At 33.4% G+C, this 13,972-nt stretch overlaps 2 protein-coding genes across 4 annotated transcripts; both read left to right on the forward strand.

Moving 5' to 3' along the window:
- Positions 1-268: 268 nt before the first annotated feature.
- Positions 269-1,264, forward strand: LOC135589010 (uncharacterized). The gene is made up of 2 exons (XM_065081335.1): positions 269-467; positions 548-1,264. The coding sequence occupies exons 1-2, from the start codon at positions 362-364 to the stop codon at positions 1,051-1,053; spliced, it is 612 nt and encodes a 203-aa protein (XP_064937407.1). The 5' UTR covers positions 269-361; the 3' UTR covers positions 1,054-1,264.
- A 1,529-nt stretch (positions 1,265-2,793) lies between these two features.
- On the forward strand, positions 2,794-9,048 carry LOC135587531 (O-fucosyltransferase 6-like). Of its 3 annotated transcripts, none has more exons than XR_010475898.1 (11): positions 2,794-3,166; positions 3,246-3,308; positions 3,472-3,562; positions 3,764-3,840; positions 4,724-4,812; positions 4,948-5,134; positions 5,991-6,172; positions 7,202-7,304; positions 7,402-7,733; positions 7,817-8,437; positions 8,813-9,048. XR_010475898.1 is itself a non-coding variant. In XM_065079061.1 (10 exons), the coding sequence occupies exons 1-10, from the start codon at positions 2,963-2,965 to the stop codon at positions 8,262-8,264; spliced, it is 1,776 nt and encodes a 591-aa protein (XP_064935133.1). In that variant the 5' UTR covers positions 2,794-2,962; the 3' UTR covers positions 8,265-8,777. The 3 variants fall into 3 exon arrangements, 1 of the variants encoding a protein (XP_064935133.1); XR_010475899.1 differs by having other exon boundaries at positions 3,090-3,166; positions 3,472-3,566; positions 8,813-9,047; XM_065079061.1 differs by lacking the exon at positions 8,813-9,048 and having other exon boundaries at positions 7,817-8,777.
- Positions 9,049-13,972: the final 4,924 nt, after the last annotated feature.

The raw sequence follows: 13,972 nt of genomic DNA on the forward strand, positions 1-13,972 counted from the left end.
TTGGTGGCCGACTGGGATCCGATTCATCATCGACGATGGTGGGCCAACGCGCGCATGCATGCAAGCGTGTCCGCCGTCGACGTGACATCATGACTTCCATCATCCTTATCCGTGTCCTCGGTCAACCCCAATTCGTGGGTCCCACTACGATTGGACGGATTGCCTTCCTAATTCCTTGATCGGAAACGGTCCGATCTCGACAATTCGACCGTTGGAACCGGTCCCCACGACCCAACGCACCCCCCACCCCAATATTTACATCCGCTCCTCCCGCAGCCTACAGTCAGAAACATTCTCTCTCTTCTTCTCCCTGCGATTTGGAGGAGAGACTTCTTCGTCGCGGCATCGGAGGAAGCCTGGGATGGACCTCCGGCCCCAGTTCGCGGTGTCTCCACGCCGCCTTCGCCCCCGCCGACCACCACCGGCCTCCTCCTACGACGCTCCATCAGTTCGAGCCCCGCCGCCAGGTACCATAACGCACGACCACCTGCCTCACCCGCTGTCGCCCCCGTCATTGCTCTTGACATGATGTATGTACCTCCTACAGCAACCTCCAAGAGGCCGCCGCGACCGCACCGCTCGTCCGTGTCCGTCGAGTCGCCGGCCCGGACCGACCGCCGGCTGGTGTCATCGGAGCTGGCGGCGCTGGTCGAAAGAGCGAAAGAAGAATTCCAGAGCTGCGGCGACGCGGGAGCTGCAGCTGCCGTGTCCTCCGGGGGCGGCTGCAGGAGCCCGGTGTTCGAACGAGGGCGGTTCTACGAGCTCTACTCGGCGCGGAGGAACGAGAGGCTCAAGAGGAAGAAGGGGGAGATGTCCGACGAGGCAGTGGCGGAGGACCCGGGCAAGGCAGTGGAGCTTGCACGGAGGAGGGTGCCTAAGAAGGCGGAGGGGGTGAGGAAGTCGATGCCGGCGGACTTCTCGGTGGGCCGCGGCAGCAGCAGCAGCAGCCTGCGGTCGTCTGTGAAGAAGAGGCCGTACTCTGCTGCCGGTGTTGCCGAGTCGTCTGCCGGTGGTGGGCGGATAGTTAACGCCCGATCAGTGCGCAGGCTGTGAATTACCTTACAGGAACACTGGCGATCTTTCAGCTTAGAAGAATAGTTTGATTGGATGTTGTGTGGGTAGAAGAATCATTCATATCTTGGTTTTGGTCTCTCTCTTTTTTTTGTTTATTTCCATTTTTATTTTAGACAAATTAAAATGGGAGTATAGGAAGTAAAAGATATCTGAAAACAGTGATTATATATTTATTGTAGTTGACGACGATGATGATGATCTTTTTTTTTTTTTTTAATGTATAAAATGTTCGTATTTTTTTAGTGGAATTTAGCTGCGTGGTGGAATCATTATTTTGGGAAAAGTTGGAGCAGGATGATGGTGTATGACTGCAGGGGAATATTTGATGAAACGTTTTGATTTCTTTCCCAACATTAACTCAATGCGTGATTCTTTTTTTTGCCGGTGTGTAGGAGGAGAACTAAATTTATGATTATGGTATATATTAGTTGTCATAAATATAGAAAAATCTATGATATTAGTGAAAATTGATTATTTAATTTTAAATTAATGAATAAAAGAATGTATGTCAATCAGACTAATTAATCTCATGATATAAAAAGTGAATTCTCAAAATAATCAGTCTTAAATTTGTTATTTTTATGTTTTACAGAAAATTCATTGGAAGAAGTTTTTTAATAGGATTATAAAATTATCTTAATTTTATAATTGCAAATGACAAATTACATGGCTCACTCTGTTTTAAGTTTGTTGCTTATTTTTCATCTTTAATTTTATAAAATTAAGAAGATACATAATCAAAATTATAGACTCGATATTTAAATTAATATAAACAAATAATATATATTTATAAGGTTTAGGAAATAAATAAAAAAAGAAGAAATTTTATCGATCTTCAATCGTTGACTGAAATGAGTAAAAGTTAATTGGTGAAACAATTACAATCACATTTAATAATAGGATATTATTTGATGGCTACATCATCATCATGCTTTACGGTTAATATTGTCATGTAGCAAATTAACCTGACAAGCAGCCGAATCGATGTCGGATCCGTCGTGACATGTCTTGCCAACGGCCACATAGCAGATTCCCCTTGTCCACGCAGTGAGTCTTCTTCTTCTTCCTCCTCCTCCTCCTCCTCCTCCTCAGGTAATTCTCGAAGCGAGTCTCAAATACTTCTCGTTCTTCTCCTCACCAAATCTTTGCTTGAGATGCACCGTCGGGCGAGGTCAGAGGATCTGCACGGTTGTTCGGCAAATGCAGCGGTGTCGTAAGCGGACTTCATCAGTGTCTCGTCTTCTTCCTCCCTCGATCGATCCTCTTCGGTGCTGCGCTCATCTCGCCATGAAAACTGATGCAGCAAACTTTGCATCACTTAATTAATCGACATAAATTCTTGCTGGCAGTGCATTTATTGTTTGGATTTTTTTGCCTCTTAAATCAGTGTTAGATAGAAACACTTTTTGGGACTCAAATTCCAATCTTTAATATGGTAGAAATCGTATTATACCACTTGATTCAATCCCTCAAATATGTTCCAACCTTATCTTCCCAACAAATCTAAATCTAAAGCTATGATAATAATTCCATCCAAAAAGGAGAATTTGTGATAACTGAAAGATTAGGAATTATTTGATTCATTATTTATTATTTTTATATCTTTGTTTATGATTGATTATTCTAATTATGGTTTCAGAATATCATATATATATATATATATATATATATATATATATATATATATATATATATATATATATTCCCAGTTCAAATAATTATCCGTCTTCTTCTTTTCTACTGGCAACCCAACAGAGTCGATGGATTGGTGGGTTTAAGTCCCTAAGGGAATACTAAGTGAAGTATAAGAGATATAAGGAGCGGATAGAAGAGGGTGCGAGGGAAGGGAAGGGAAGGGAAGGGAAGAGAGAGAGAGACAGAGAGAGAGATGGCGTTTCAGAGGCGGCGACGACAGGAGCGGCGGGTGGTCCCAGCAGTGCCGGCCGCGGCAGCCATCTCCGGTGGCGCGCTCCTCATCATCGCCGTGCTTGCCTTCCACTCCCTCCTCGCGCCCTCGCCCCTCTTAAACGGCGCTGCCCCCGACATGGCTGGGCCCGCCCGCCACCGCCGCGCAAAGCCTTCCTCCATCTTGGTACGGTCCAAGAAAGCACTCGTTTTGACGGGTTTCTCGTCGTCGTTCCTGTCCTTTGACATGATTCGTTGGTTTGTAGCTCAAGAAACCGGTGGACCTACAGAGGAATGCCGCCGGCGCCGTCGATGCTTTTCGTGTGCCGGTGCGTTGCTCTTGTTCTTCGTTTCGTCTTTTGACCGACCGTGCTTTTAGGAAAAGTGAATGGGAACGTACAGATTGAGGACTAGATGCTTGGTTTTCGTTAAAGATGGATTCTATTTTGCTTTTGATCACATCGAATCGTCTGATATGGGTTGGATTGTTAGAGTGGAAGAGGGAGCCCGGTGACCGACCTTTGGGGTTCGAAGCAGTCTAAAGATTACCATGGATGCAGCAATGCTAGCAGCGGGTTTGCGAGTAGGTATTGTTCTTTTGTTTGTTTTGTTCTTGATATGATATTTTATTGATTTAATTCGGTTGGGGAATTTGATGGAAGCTTTTTCATGATGTTCTTGGAAGGTTTAATCCCGAGACTTCGATCTTGTCTGGGTTTGGTGCAGTTCTAAGGTTTAATTCGATTTTAGTGATCTGATAAGGAATATTTATCTCATTTTACAGCTGCGGAAGCCAATACTCTTCCCAATAGGTATTTGATTATTGCTACTAGTGGTGGGCTTAATCAACAAAGAACAGGGGTGAGTTAAATGTTCCTATCTTTTTATTTTAGGTAAGCAAGATCGTCATGTTCATTGATTGGTTCATCTTTTCTAGGACAGTTGTCTCAAAAGGGTTGTGAGTTCTCTGTGATTTCAAACAATTTTTGCTCCATTGTGACATTTGTTATGTCAACGGCCTCCCGATCGGTGTTTGGATGATTAATATGCTGGAAGATTGTGAAGTTCATGACAAATAATTTCTTGGTTCATGCCATGGAAGATGCCACTGAATACTGCTCATCTTGCAAACACTGGTCTTTCTCTTGGCATGGGCATCCTATGACCATTTTTGGAACAATAACTTGATATCCAGGCTTAAGGTTTCCACGTAGCTTTGAAAACTGGTGTTAACAAGAACTTGACACTTGCTCAACCATCCACAAGCACTTTCATAGTGGTCGATTTCACTTGGTGCAGCACTGACCTGCTACATAATCTGGGTATCTTATCTTGATTAGCACTTCTGCTTATAGTTCCAGGTGTATCTAAGGCATTACATGTATGAGTATACATTCTCTAGTTTCTCTTAGGTCATAAAGATTTGTCATTGTATGATCCCCTCAACCTGTGGATATGGCTTCAAATAGTTATCCGATTCAGGTTCTAAAATTGGTACTAGTTGCAAATGATGACAGATCTCAACCATTGTTATGGAAATATAATTGATTTGATCTATTTATTACTGACCTTTAGCCTCGGTAATGCAGTTCCAATGTCTCTAGAATTATACTTTGTTTCCACGATGCAGTTTGTTGTCTTCAGATTTGATGGTTTATCTTCCTGTGTGTTTGACTGTTTCCACGTTTAAAATGGAAACCATTGCATATGGTTACTGATGGAGAAAATTCTCTGTTGTTTACAGATAATCGATGGTGTTGTTGCAGCTCGAATTTTGAATGCAACACTTGTTGTTCCTATATTGGATCAAGACTCTTTCTGGAATGATGCTAGGTTTGCTTCTAAGCACTGTTCCTCTTTTTGCAAGTGATTAGCTACTTATAGATCAAGTCATCAAATACTAAAAAATCAAGCATTTAAATCTTTGGTTACTGAAGCATTTTCTTCTTTCATGATTGTATGTCACAGTGATTTTTCCGACATCTTTGATGTTGACTGGTTCATTACGTCTCTCACAAAGGATGTCAAGATTATCAAAGAACTTCCTGAAAAAGATGGTAAAGTCATTTGGACTCCCTATACGATGCGTGTTCCTAGGAAGTGCACCCCGAGATGCTACCAAAGTCGAGTCCTGCCCGTGCTTACGAAGAAGCATGTAAGTTGCCTAGAACTAGACCGTTTTTTCCAAATTTCTTAAATTCACGAAAGTCCAGTTTTTTTCCCAGATATGACATCAAGAAAAGCTAGTGTCATAACAAACCCAACTCTTTTCCAGGACCAATGTATGAACAAGTAACAAATTCCACTAGGGATTGCTAGATGAACTATTTAGATAATATTTTGGATTTTTTTCCTTTATTTTAATTATATATATATATATATATATATATATATATATATATATATATTTGTGATAGCAAGTTTCTAATAATCAAGATACAAGATTGTTGGCTATGATAATAGTTTACTTTGCTTGGAAGAGAACACTCTTGTGTGAGTTCAATTGGAACTTGCTATGTAGACTTTACCTGAGAGATTAAGTTGAGATTATAATATATCTCATGCACTGATGCATAACATTTTTACATAGGAATGTAAGAGTCAGAGCATGATGTGGCCATCATAGGAATCAAAGACTTTGTAGTTAAATCTGCGGCTCTAGCATCATGTATGAGAAATTGTGTAGATTATCAAAGATGTTCTTGTTAGAATATTGTTTGTTGATTCTTGAAACTTGTTCGCATGTTCTAGTCTACTTTAATTCAGAATCTCATATAGGATTCTCAAAAATGATTTTTTTGGTGTCTGCAATAGAAATTTAAGGACTGCTACCGAGTCTTTGTTTTCAAGAGTAATTACGACTATATATTGTTTCCAGTGATGGAGACGACTGTGCCTTGTGTAGGCTTTACCTACTAATTTTGGTTCATTTATTTCATTCAGCATGTGTATCCCATAAGGGAATTAACTGCTTCTGTGGATTGTCTATGCCCATCTTTTTTGAAATGCAGGTTGTTCGGCTGACAAAGTTTGACTATAGGCTTTCAAACAAGTTGGACATTGATCTTCAGAAGCTGAGATGCAGAGTAAATTATCAAGGCCTAAAATTCACAGATCAAATACAAGTAATGGGTGACACTCTGATTCAGAGAATGAAGGCTAGAAGCAAGCACTTTATTGCCCTTCACCTAAGGTAAAAACATAATATGGTGATATTGCTTGCCTATGGATACAGATGCTCAAATTTAGCTCTTCTCATCATGTGCTTGTTAGTTGTGCAAGTAGTTTGCTGGATTAAGTTATGAAATAATTTTATATATTATGACCAATATATTAATTGATACCAAGCTTGGGCTTATCTTTCCATAATTTTCATCTAATATCTTCTTGTGTTGGATCTTGTTCTCTTTTTATTCAATGTATTGCTCAATCTGGAGATAATCATTGATTCAGTTTCTCCTGATTAGCTAGTTCATGAGCCATATATTGATCTGTTGATTCTGTTAACTCTTCTGTGACACTTGAAAACTTTTAAGGCTAAGTTTTCCTCATATGTGCCCTCATTTTAGTCTTAGTTTAGCTATCATCATTATGATGTGTTAAGCATTTGCTGGTCCATGATCCAGTCCCCATTTGTACACCAAAATCAAAATGCAAATATGATAAGTCATTGCATTCTCCTACTATTAGCCTCTTGCTACTGTTTTCTCTTGTCTCAAAGGTTCTTATGTGGTGCCTTTTCTTCGTTCTAGTTATGTAGGTCGTTGAGGTCGTCTTGAAGCTGCAGGTTCATGAGCTTATAAGTGGATAAAATTACTCACTTGAAGTAGTTAACATATTGCATATACATCACTCCTACACTTGCCTGACATTAGTTGAATTTGAACCTTCAATTTCTACTACAAATTTAAATTTCTGAAAACCTTCTTGGGCAGCATATTTCTCATAAATAATTGTTTCCTTCCCCGTTTTATTTCTTTTTTTGTATGTGGTCTCATTGCAGAGCAATCTTGTGGTTAAAAAAAAAACTCCTAAAATGTCTTATGATGAAACTTCAAAGATCTCCAACTTGCTTTCCTTTCTCAACTTTTGGTTTCTCTTTTGGCTATCAATATGATATTCAACCCTTGTCTTGGTAAAATAGCTATTTCCCAAAGTTTCATGAGGCTGGTAATGTAACTTCTAAAAGATCTATGATAAACAACGTGCCTCTAATTGACAGATTTGAACCTGATATGCTTGCCTTCTCTGGGTGCTATTATGGAGGAGGAGAGAAAGAAAGAACAGAGTTAGGTGCCATACGCAAGCGGTGGAAGAACTTGCATGTAAGCCTTCACTTTTCAGTCTATTGAATGCAATGCATATTCCTTTGTTGCTACCTTTCATTCACAGTTGTAAGTTATATATACACACTTTGTGCAGGCAAGCAACCCAGAGAAAGGACATCGGCATGGTAAATGTCCACTTATACCTGAAGAAGTCGGTCTTATGCTCAGGGCATTGGGCTTTGGGAATGACGTTCATCTCTATGTGGCATCTGGTGAGATATATGGGGGAGAGGAGACATTGGCACCTCTGAAGGCACTGTTTCCTAATTTTCACTCGAAAGAAACTCTAGCAACCAAGGAGGAACTGGCACCATTCTCATCATATTCATCTCGTATGGCTGCACTTGACTTCATTGTATGTGATGGCAGTGATGTTTTTGTGACCAACAACAATGGCAACATGGCCAGAATGTTGGCCGGTCAAAGGTAGCTCTATTTCTTTGTGACGATATCATATGTGAACAGTTCAAACTTACTAACCCCCCATTTGCTTTGGCATCTTAATGCAGGAGATACTTTGGACACAAGAGGACAATACGACCGAATGCTAAGAAATTATACTCGTTGTTTCTGAACAGAACCAGCATGACCTGGGAAACATTCTCCTCCAGAATCTGCATCTTTCAAAGAGGATTCATGGGAGAGCCTAATGAGGTCAGACCAGGCAGAGGTGGATTTCATGAACACCCTTCAGCATGCATATGTGGAAGTTCCGAGGTTGCAGCTCATTCTAATCACGATATCCAGACCAACCTTGGGAATAGAAATTTGAAGAGCAATGTAAGCCGAAGTGCTGGAGAAACAATAGACAACCATTCTAGCTACGAGGATTTTGACAGGATTGACTTGGATGATGGGGAAAATACACCTTTACATAGAAGTACCTCCAGTGGGATGGAATCAGAGTACAATGTCTTCATCAGACGAGAGGATCAAGAACTGGAAGACATAATTTGAGATTAGAATTGATGCCTGGATCTCGAGGGGAGTTTCCCTCTCAACCATTCTTTCATCATCTTTCTTTATACCTACTCAAGATTTTTGCTTCTGAAAGAAACTTACAGAGGAGCTGCTTACAATATATAATTGTCGGTCTTGGTGAAGTGGAGTTCAAAATTCTCCAACAAAAGGTAATTAGGATAAAACAAGCAGATGCAAAGAAACTAAGTAAATTTAGATTTTCTTATGTCATTAAATTTCATGCTAGTAGAGATTGTTTTCTCTGTCTGACCACAAAAATCAGAATTTTTCTATGAAGTGACATCATTTTCCTAAACATGATTTTGTCAAGTGGGCTGTGTCAAAGAAATGAGATGATTTCTTGCTGTTGGGATGATGCCGATTCCAAGTCTTATTTGATATGAAATTACAAATTCCATGGTGAAATGCAAATGTGGAAGATGTGACATGAGAAGCTGCTAATTATACTTTTTTGTTACTTCTGTTTCATGATTTTTCTTCATGTTATCTCCTGTCTAACGCAAATTCTTTTCTGCTTCTCTCAGGTACAGAAACAACAAGATCTTTACACTGCATAAAGTCTTGGATATCAGATATATAGAGATCCCTTTAATCATCTCATCAACCAGAAGAGCTTGGCAGATTTTGGCAGAATTAGAAGTTCATTCTTTAATAATTTCCTCTCTTTCTTTTATTTGCGTTTTGTTCACCTTTTTTTATTAAATATATTATAAATCTTTTACCATCTTAACAAGCTGTATGGTGGGTGTAGAAAGACTCATATATCCCAAGTAAAATTATAGTTTTACCTTTTAGAAATTAAAATTTCTTAACTTATGTCTTTAATTATAAAATTTACTAACTTGATCTAGTTTAATCAAATATTTTGATCAAACTTAATCATGATTGTATATTGACTATTTAATTGGATTTAGATTTGATCAATCAGGTTTTGATCAAATTTAGACAAAATCAATTTTTGATCAATTTTTAATTTTGATCAACTTTTATTTTGATGGGTCTAATTAGACAGATGGTACGCTTGTTGGGCCTAATTTGGTAGATAGTTGGTTTAAATCTATAAGCTCAATTTAGGTGGTCCAAATCTAGGTTTACCCAATTAAATAGGATTGATTGGTCTAATTTAGGATTCTATATAAACTTAAAAAAATATAAATTATGACTTTCTTTTATAGTTTCGATATGGATAAAATTTTGTATATGATAATTATATTTAATTATTTTTCTTGATATTTATTTGATTATTCACATGTTTGAAATTATGAAATAATATTTAATTTTCATGTAAAGATATGATTTATAATTTATCATGATTATTGTTATCATATAATTTTTTTATGCTGGCTAATATTTGATAATTATTATATTTATTATTTTATTGTTATTGAATTATTTCAGCATATATTAGATTGAAAAATTTTGGTGAATAATATTTATAACTTTTATCCCTAAATTTTATTTGACTAATAGTTGCTAAAGTGACTTAGGATGCTAAACTTATGGGATGTGAATTATAATAAAATTTTATCATTTATAAAATATTTTAAATTATATTTTATATTATTATATTAGTTTTATAGCTATCGAAGTGGTCTAGACTAATAACTTATAAAATTATACTGAAAAATTAGTCATAAATAATATCAAGAAAAATAATATTCATAATGTCAAACATAATTAGGAGATTTAGATTAAGATAATCGACTTTAAATAATTATGTGATAAGGTAGGATGATATTATTTTGGATATTCTTGTAGTTCAGAATTATATACTCGGAGGTAGTAATACTATTTCATAAAAATGGTATCAATCATTTGTAAATAATTTTAAGAGAATAATAAATATATCAATATTTCTTCTAAAGGTGAAATAGAGATGATGGTAATAGTTCAATATTATTATAAAACTCAAAGTATTAATATTATATTATATTATTATAATGATATCTTTATCATTATATTCTTATAAATATTTTTTTAGATTAAATTATTATAAATGATTTGAACATATACAATTTATACTTAGTGTATTGGACATTAATTAGATTAGTTGAAAAGATCATAGATATAACTACCAAAAGTTTTTTGAAACAAATAATTGAGATAAATATAGTTGAGTCATTTATCGTATAATTTATTCTTAATTTTATTTTTTTAGTTTGGTTCATTTAAAATTTACTATAATAAAATTAAAAATAAGTGAAACTTAAATGAGTTAACTAGTATACATATTTTAAAAAAATTAAAATTAAAATGGGTAACAATAAGGGAAAGTTAAAATGTAAATCACTTGAGTTTTTAAATACTATATAAATTCATAAAAGAAAAATCTTCACTAGTAAAGTTTTACTTCTATGGCAAGAAAGATAATGTGAAAAAAGATTCTAAAGGTTTTAGTTGAAAACTGAAAATTACAAGTTTAATCTTTGTATGTTTCGAATCAAACGTTATATAAATTCTTTTCTAATATTTCATAGATTGATTTTAATGCTTCAACTTATATTACCAATAATAGAGGTTTCTTTTAACATGAAAAAGTAAAAGAGTATGGAATATTCATCATTATAGGGAATGATCTTAAAGCGAAAACGTAATTGGTACTTATCAAGTATGTCTAAAGACGATTCATTTGATAAATCTTGAGGATATATACTATATTCCTATAACTCTAGAAATTTAGTTTAAGTGAAGATATTGTTTCTCTTTTAGTAAAGGTAAACTCATCATAATTTAATAAATATTTTTTTTTGTATTATAGTATATATATAATTAATATAAATCTTAAGTTTGTAAGATCCTATAAACAAATATTAGAATGAAATATAGTTTCATAAACGATTATATATGTCTATTTTCTATTTTAGTGGAGAGAGATATTTTATCATATTTATAGATTATCTATTAAAATATGACTAGCTAAGGTTTCAAGGTATTGAGAGCTTTAGGTATACATAAATGAAGTTAGAAAAAAAAGGTAGAAAAGTTTAAAATTATTAGATTTGATAGGAGTGATAAATTTTATAGTACTTATAATGAGTTGAATCATAATTTTAGGTTTTTTGCTAGATTCTTTAAAAACCAGAATATTTGTATTTAGTATGTTTTACTAGATATGTCATAACAAAAGAGGATTGCTGAAAGATTAAATAGTATTCTTATGGATATGTTTAGAAGCATGATAAATTATTATTTTATATCCGAATCAATATAAGGAGAAGCTCTAAGGATAATTATATATATCTTGAATAAGATTCCTAATAAGTCGATTCTTGGTAAGTCAATTCCATTACTCATTTTGAGTTGTGGACTCATAGAAAATCCAACTTGAGACATCTATATATTTGAAATTTTCTTATAGAGATAAGGATCTTTAAATCACATAAAAAGAAATTAGATTCAAAAACTATTTATAGATATTTTATTATTTATTTAAAAAATTTAAAAGGTATATATTTTATTACTTTAATCATAATACAAGGATAGTTGAATTTGATAATACAAGATTCCTAGAAAATAGTAAATTAGTAAAAATAAAAATCTTAAAATTTAATCTTGATATTGAGAAAATAGAGGTTGATATTCCTTTATCATTTTATATTCGAAAGATTGTTATTCCTCAAATCACTAAAAGAATTAATGATGGTGAACAACATATAATTGATGAAATCTCACTTAATATTGATATGGCAATTGATGAACTTGTTGAATAATCATAATTGATAATTTTTTAGAATATCTTAAAGGGAAAGGAGACTTGTTAATTTTATTATTATTATATAGTATATCTACAATAATCATATTATGACATAAGAATTAAAAGACCCCTAATTGTTTTCAAAATTTATGAAAAATAATAATTTTAAAAAATGATATGATATAATAAAAAAAGAGTTGAAATCAATGAACTAAAATAGTGTGTAAGAACTCGTCAAATTGCTCAATAACTATTAAATAATCTATTATATAAATATGACTCAAAAGATAATCTCAAACAATATAACAGTTACATTTGGGCTGAAAGGTTTTACTCATAAAAAATACATCGATTAGAATGAGATTTTTTTTATTTTTAAATAAACTTATTAAGAATTAGTGACTCATTATGATTTTGAGTTATAACATATGGATGTGAAAATAAGTTTTCTAAACAGAGATATAGATTTATATGGATTAACTCTAAATGATTTATAAAGAAAATAAAATAAATATAAATTTTGGTATACAAATTTAGAAAATCTATTTATGACCATATATAATCTTTTAGACAATAGTATATAAAGTTTCTTGATACTATTACTTCTTTCATATTTAAGGAAAATACTGTTGATTAGTATTTATATCTAAAGATCAGTTGAAACTAATTTATTATATTGGTCCACATTTGGATAATAATTTGCTTTCTAGTAATAATCTTAGTTTATTATTTCAAACCAAGAAATTTCTCATCAAGAATTTTAAGATAATTAATATGAATGAGGCATCTTATATTATTGGCATTAATATATTTAGGGATAGATCTTAAAGATTGCTAAGACTATCTCAGAATGGGTAAATTGATTGAGACTTGAAAAGATTTAATATAAAGCTTTATTCAGAAATAAGAAAAGTAAAAAAATTTAAATAAAATAAGTGTTTTTAAAATGACTTAGATAAGAATCAGATTAAAAAAAAAATTTCTTATGTATATGTAGTTGAAAGTCTATTATATGCTCAAGTTTATACTAGACTAGCTATCAACTTTGTAGTCGAAATACTGGATGTATGTTAGAGTTACCCAAGAATGATACACTAAAAACCTAAAAGGAAGTAATACGATACCTAGAAAGGATAAAGAATTATATACTCACATATATGAAATTAGATCAGCTTGAAATGATGATATTTTTATATATTAATTCTATAAATTATCTCGATGAAAACAGAAGTCCACTTTACATTTTATATTTATATTAGTTGGAGGGATAGTTTACAGGAAAAGAATTAAGCAATATATTATTATATTATTAATAATAAAAGCTAATTTTATGGTATGCTTTGAGGTCACTAATTAAGCCTTATAATTGTAAAATTTTATCTCAGAACTTAGTATGGTTAGACTCAATTGTTGAGCCACTGAAGATACTTTGAAAATATTACAGTAATTTTCTTCTTTAAAAACGTTGAGTACTCTAGTAATTTTATGTATTATGATATAAAATATCTAATGATTATATAAAAGAATCCAAACATAATTAATATTAATTAAGAACTTTTATTGTATTGATTATTGATCTATTCACTAAGGCGTTACAACTTAAAGTGTTTGAAAAGAATATATTTTTATGATTGAGTTTGTGAGCAACTCGATATGCTGATGCATGTTTGAGTGGACATTATAATTAACATTCTTTGTTTGTATAGTTAAAATTATTTGTTTATACTATTATGTTCATTTTTATATACATATATATAATATTTTAATATGTCTAACAAGATTATCTTGACAAGACAAATTACAAGAGTTATTTTAGGTTATATAAGAAACAATTACTAGTATTATGGTATATAAAAGGAAGTATGACATTAATGATATATAATCATTATAACTCATATTAATAATCAGACTTAATATAATATTATGTTTATTGGATTTATTGATTTGTTTTATAAGTTTCATGCACACGTATAAAATATTTTTCAAAACT

Source organism: Musa acuminata, chromosome BXJ1-8, assembly GCF_036884655.1.
Source record: "Musa acuminata AAA Group cultivar baxijiao chromosome BXJ1-8, Cavendish_Baxijiao_AAA, whole genome shotgun sequence".
Lineage (NCBI taxonomy): Eukaryota > Viridiplantae > Streptophyta > Magnoliopsida > Zingiberales > Musaceae > Musa > Musa acuminata.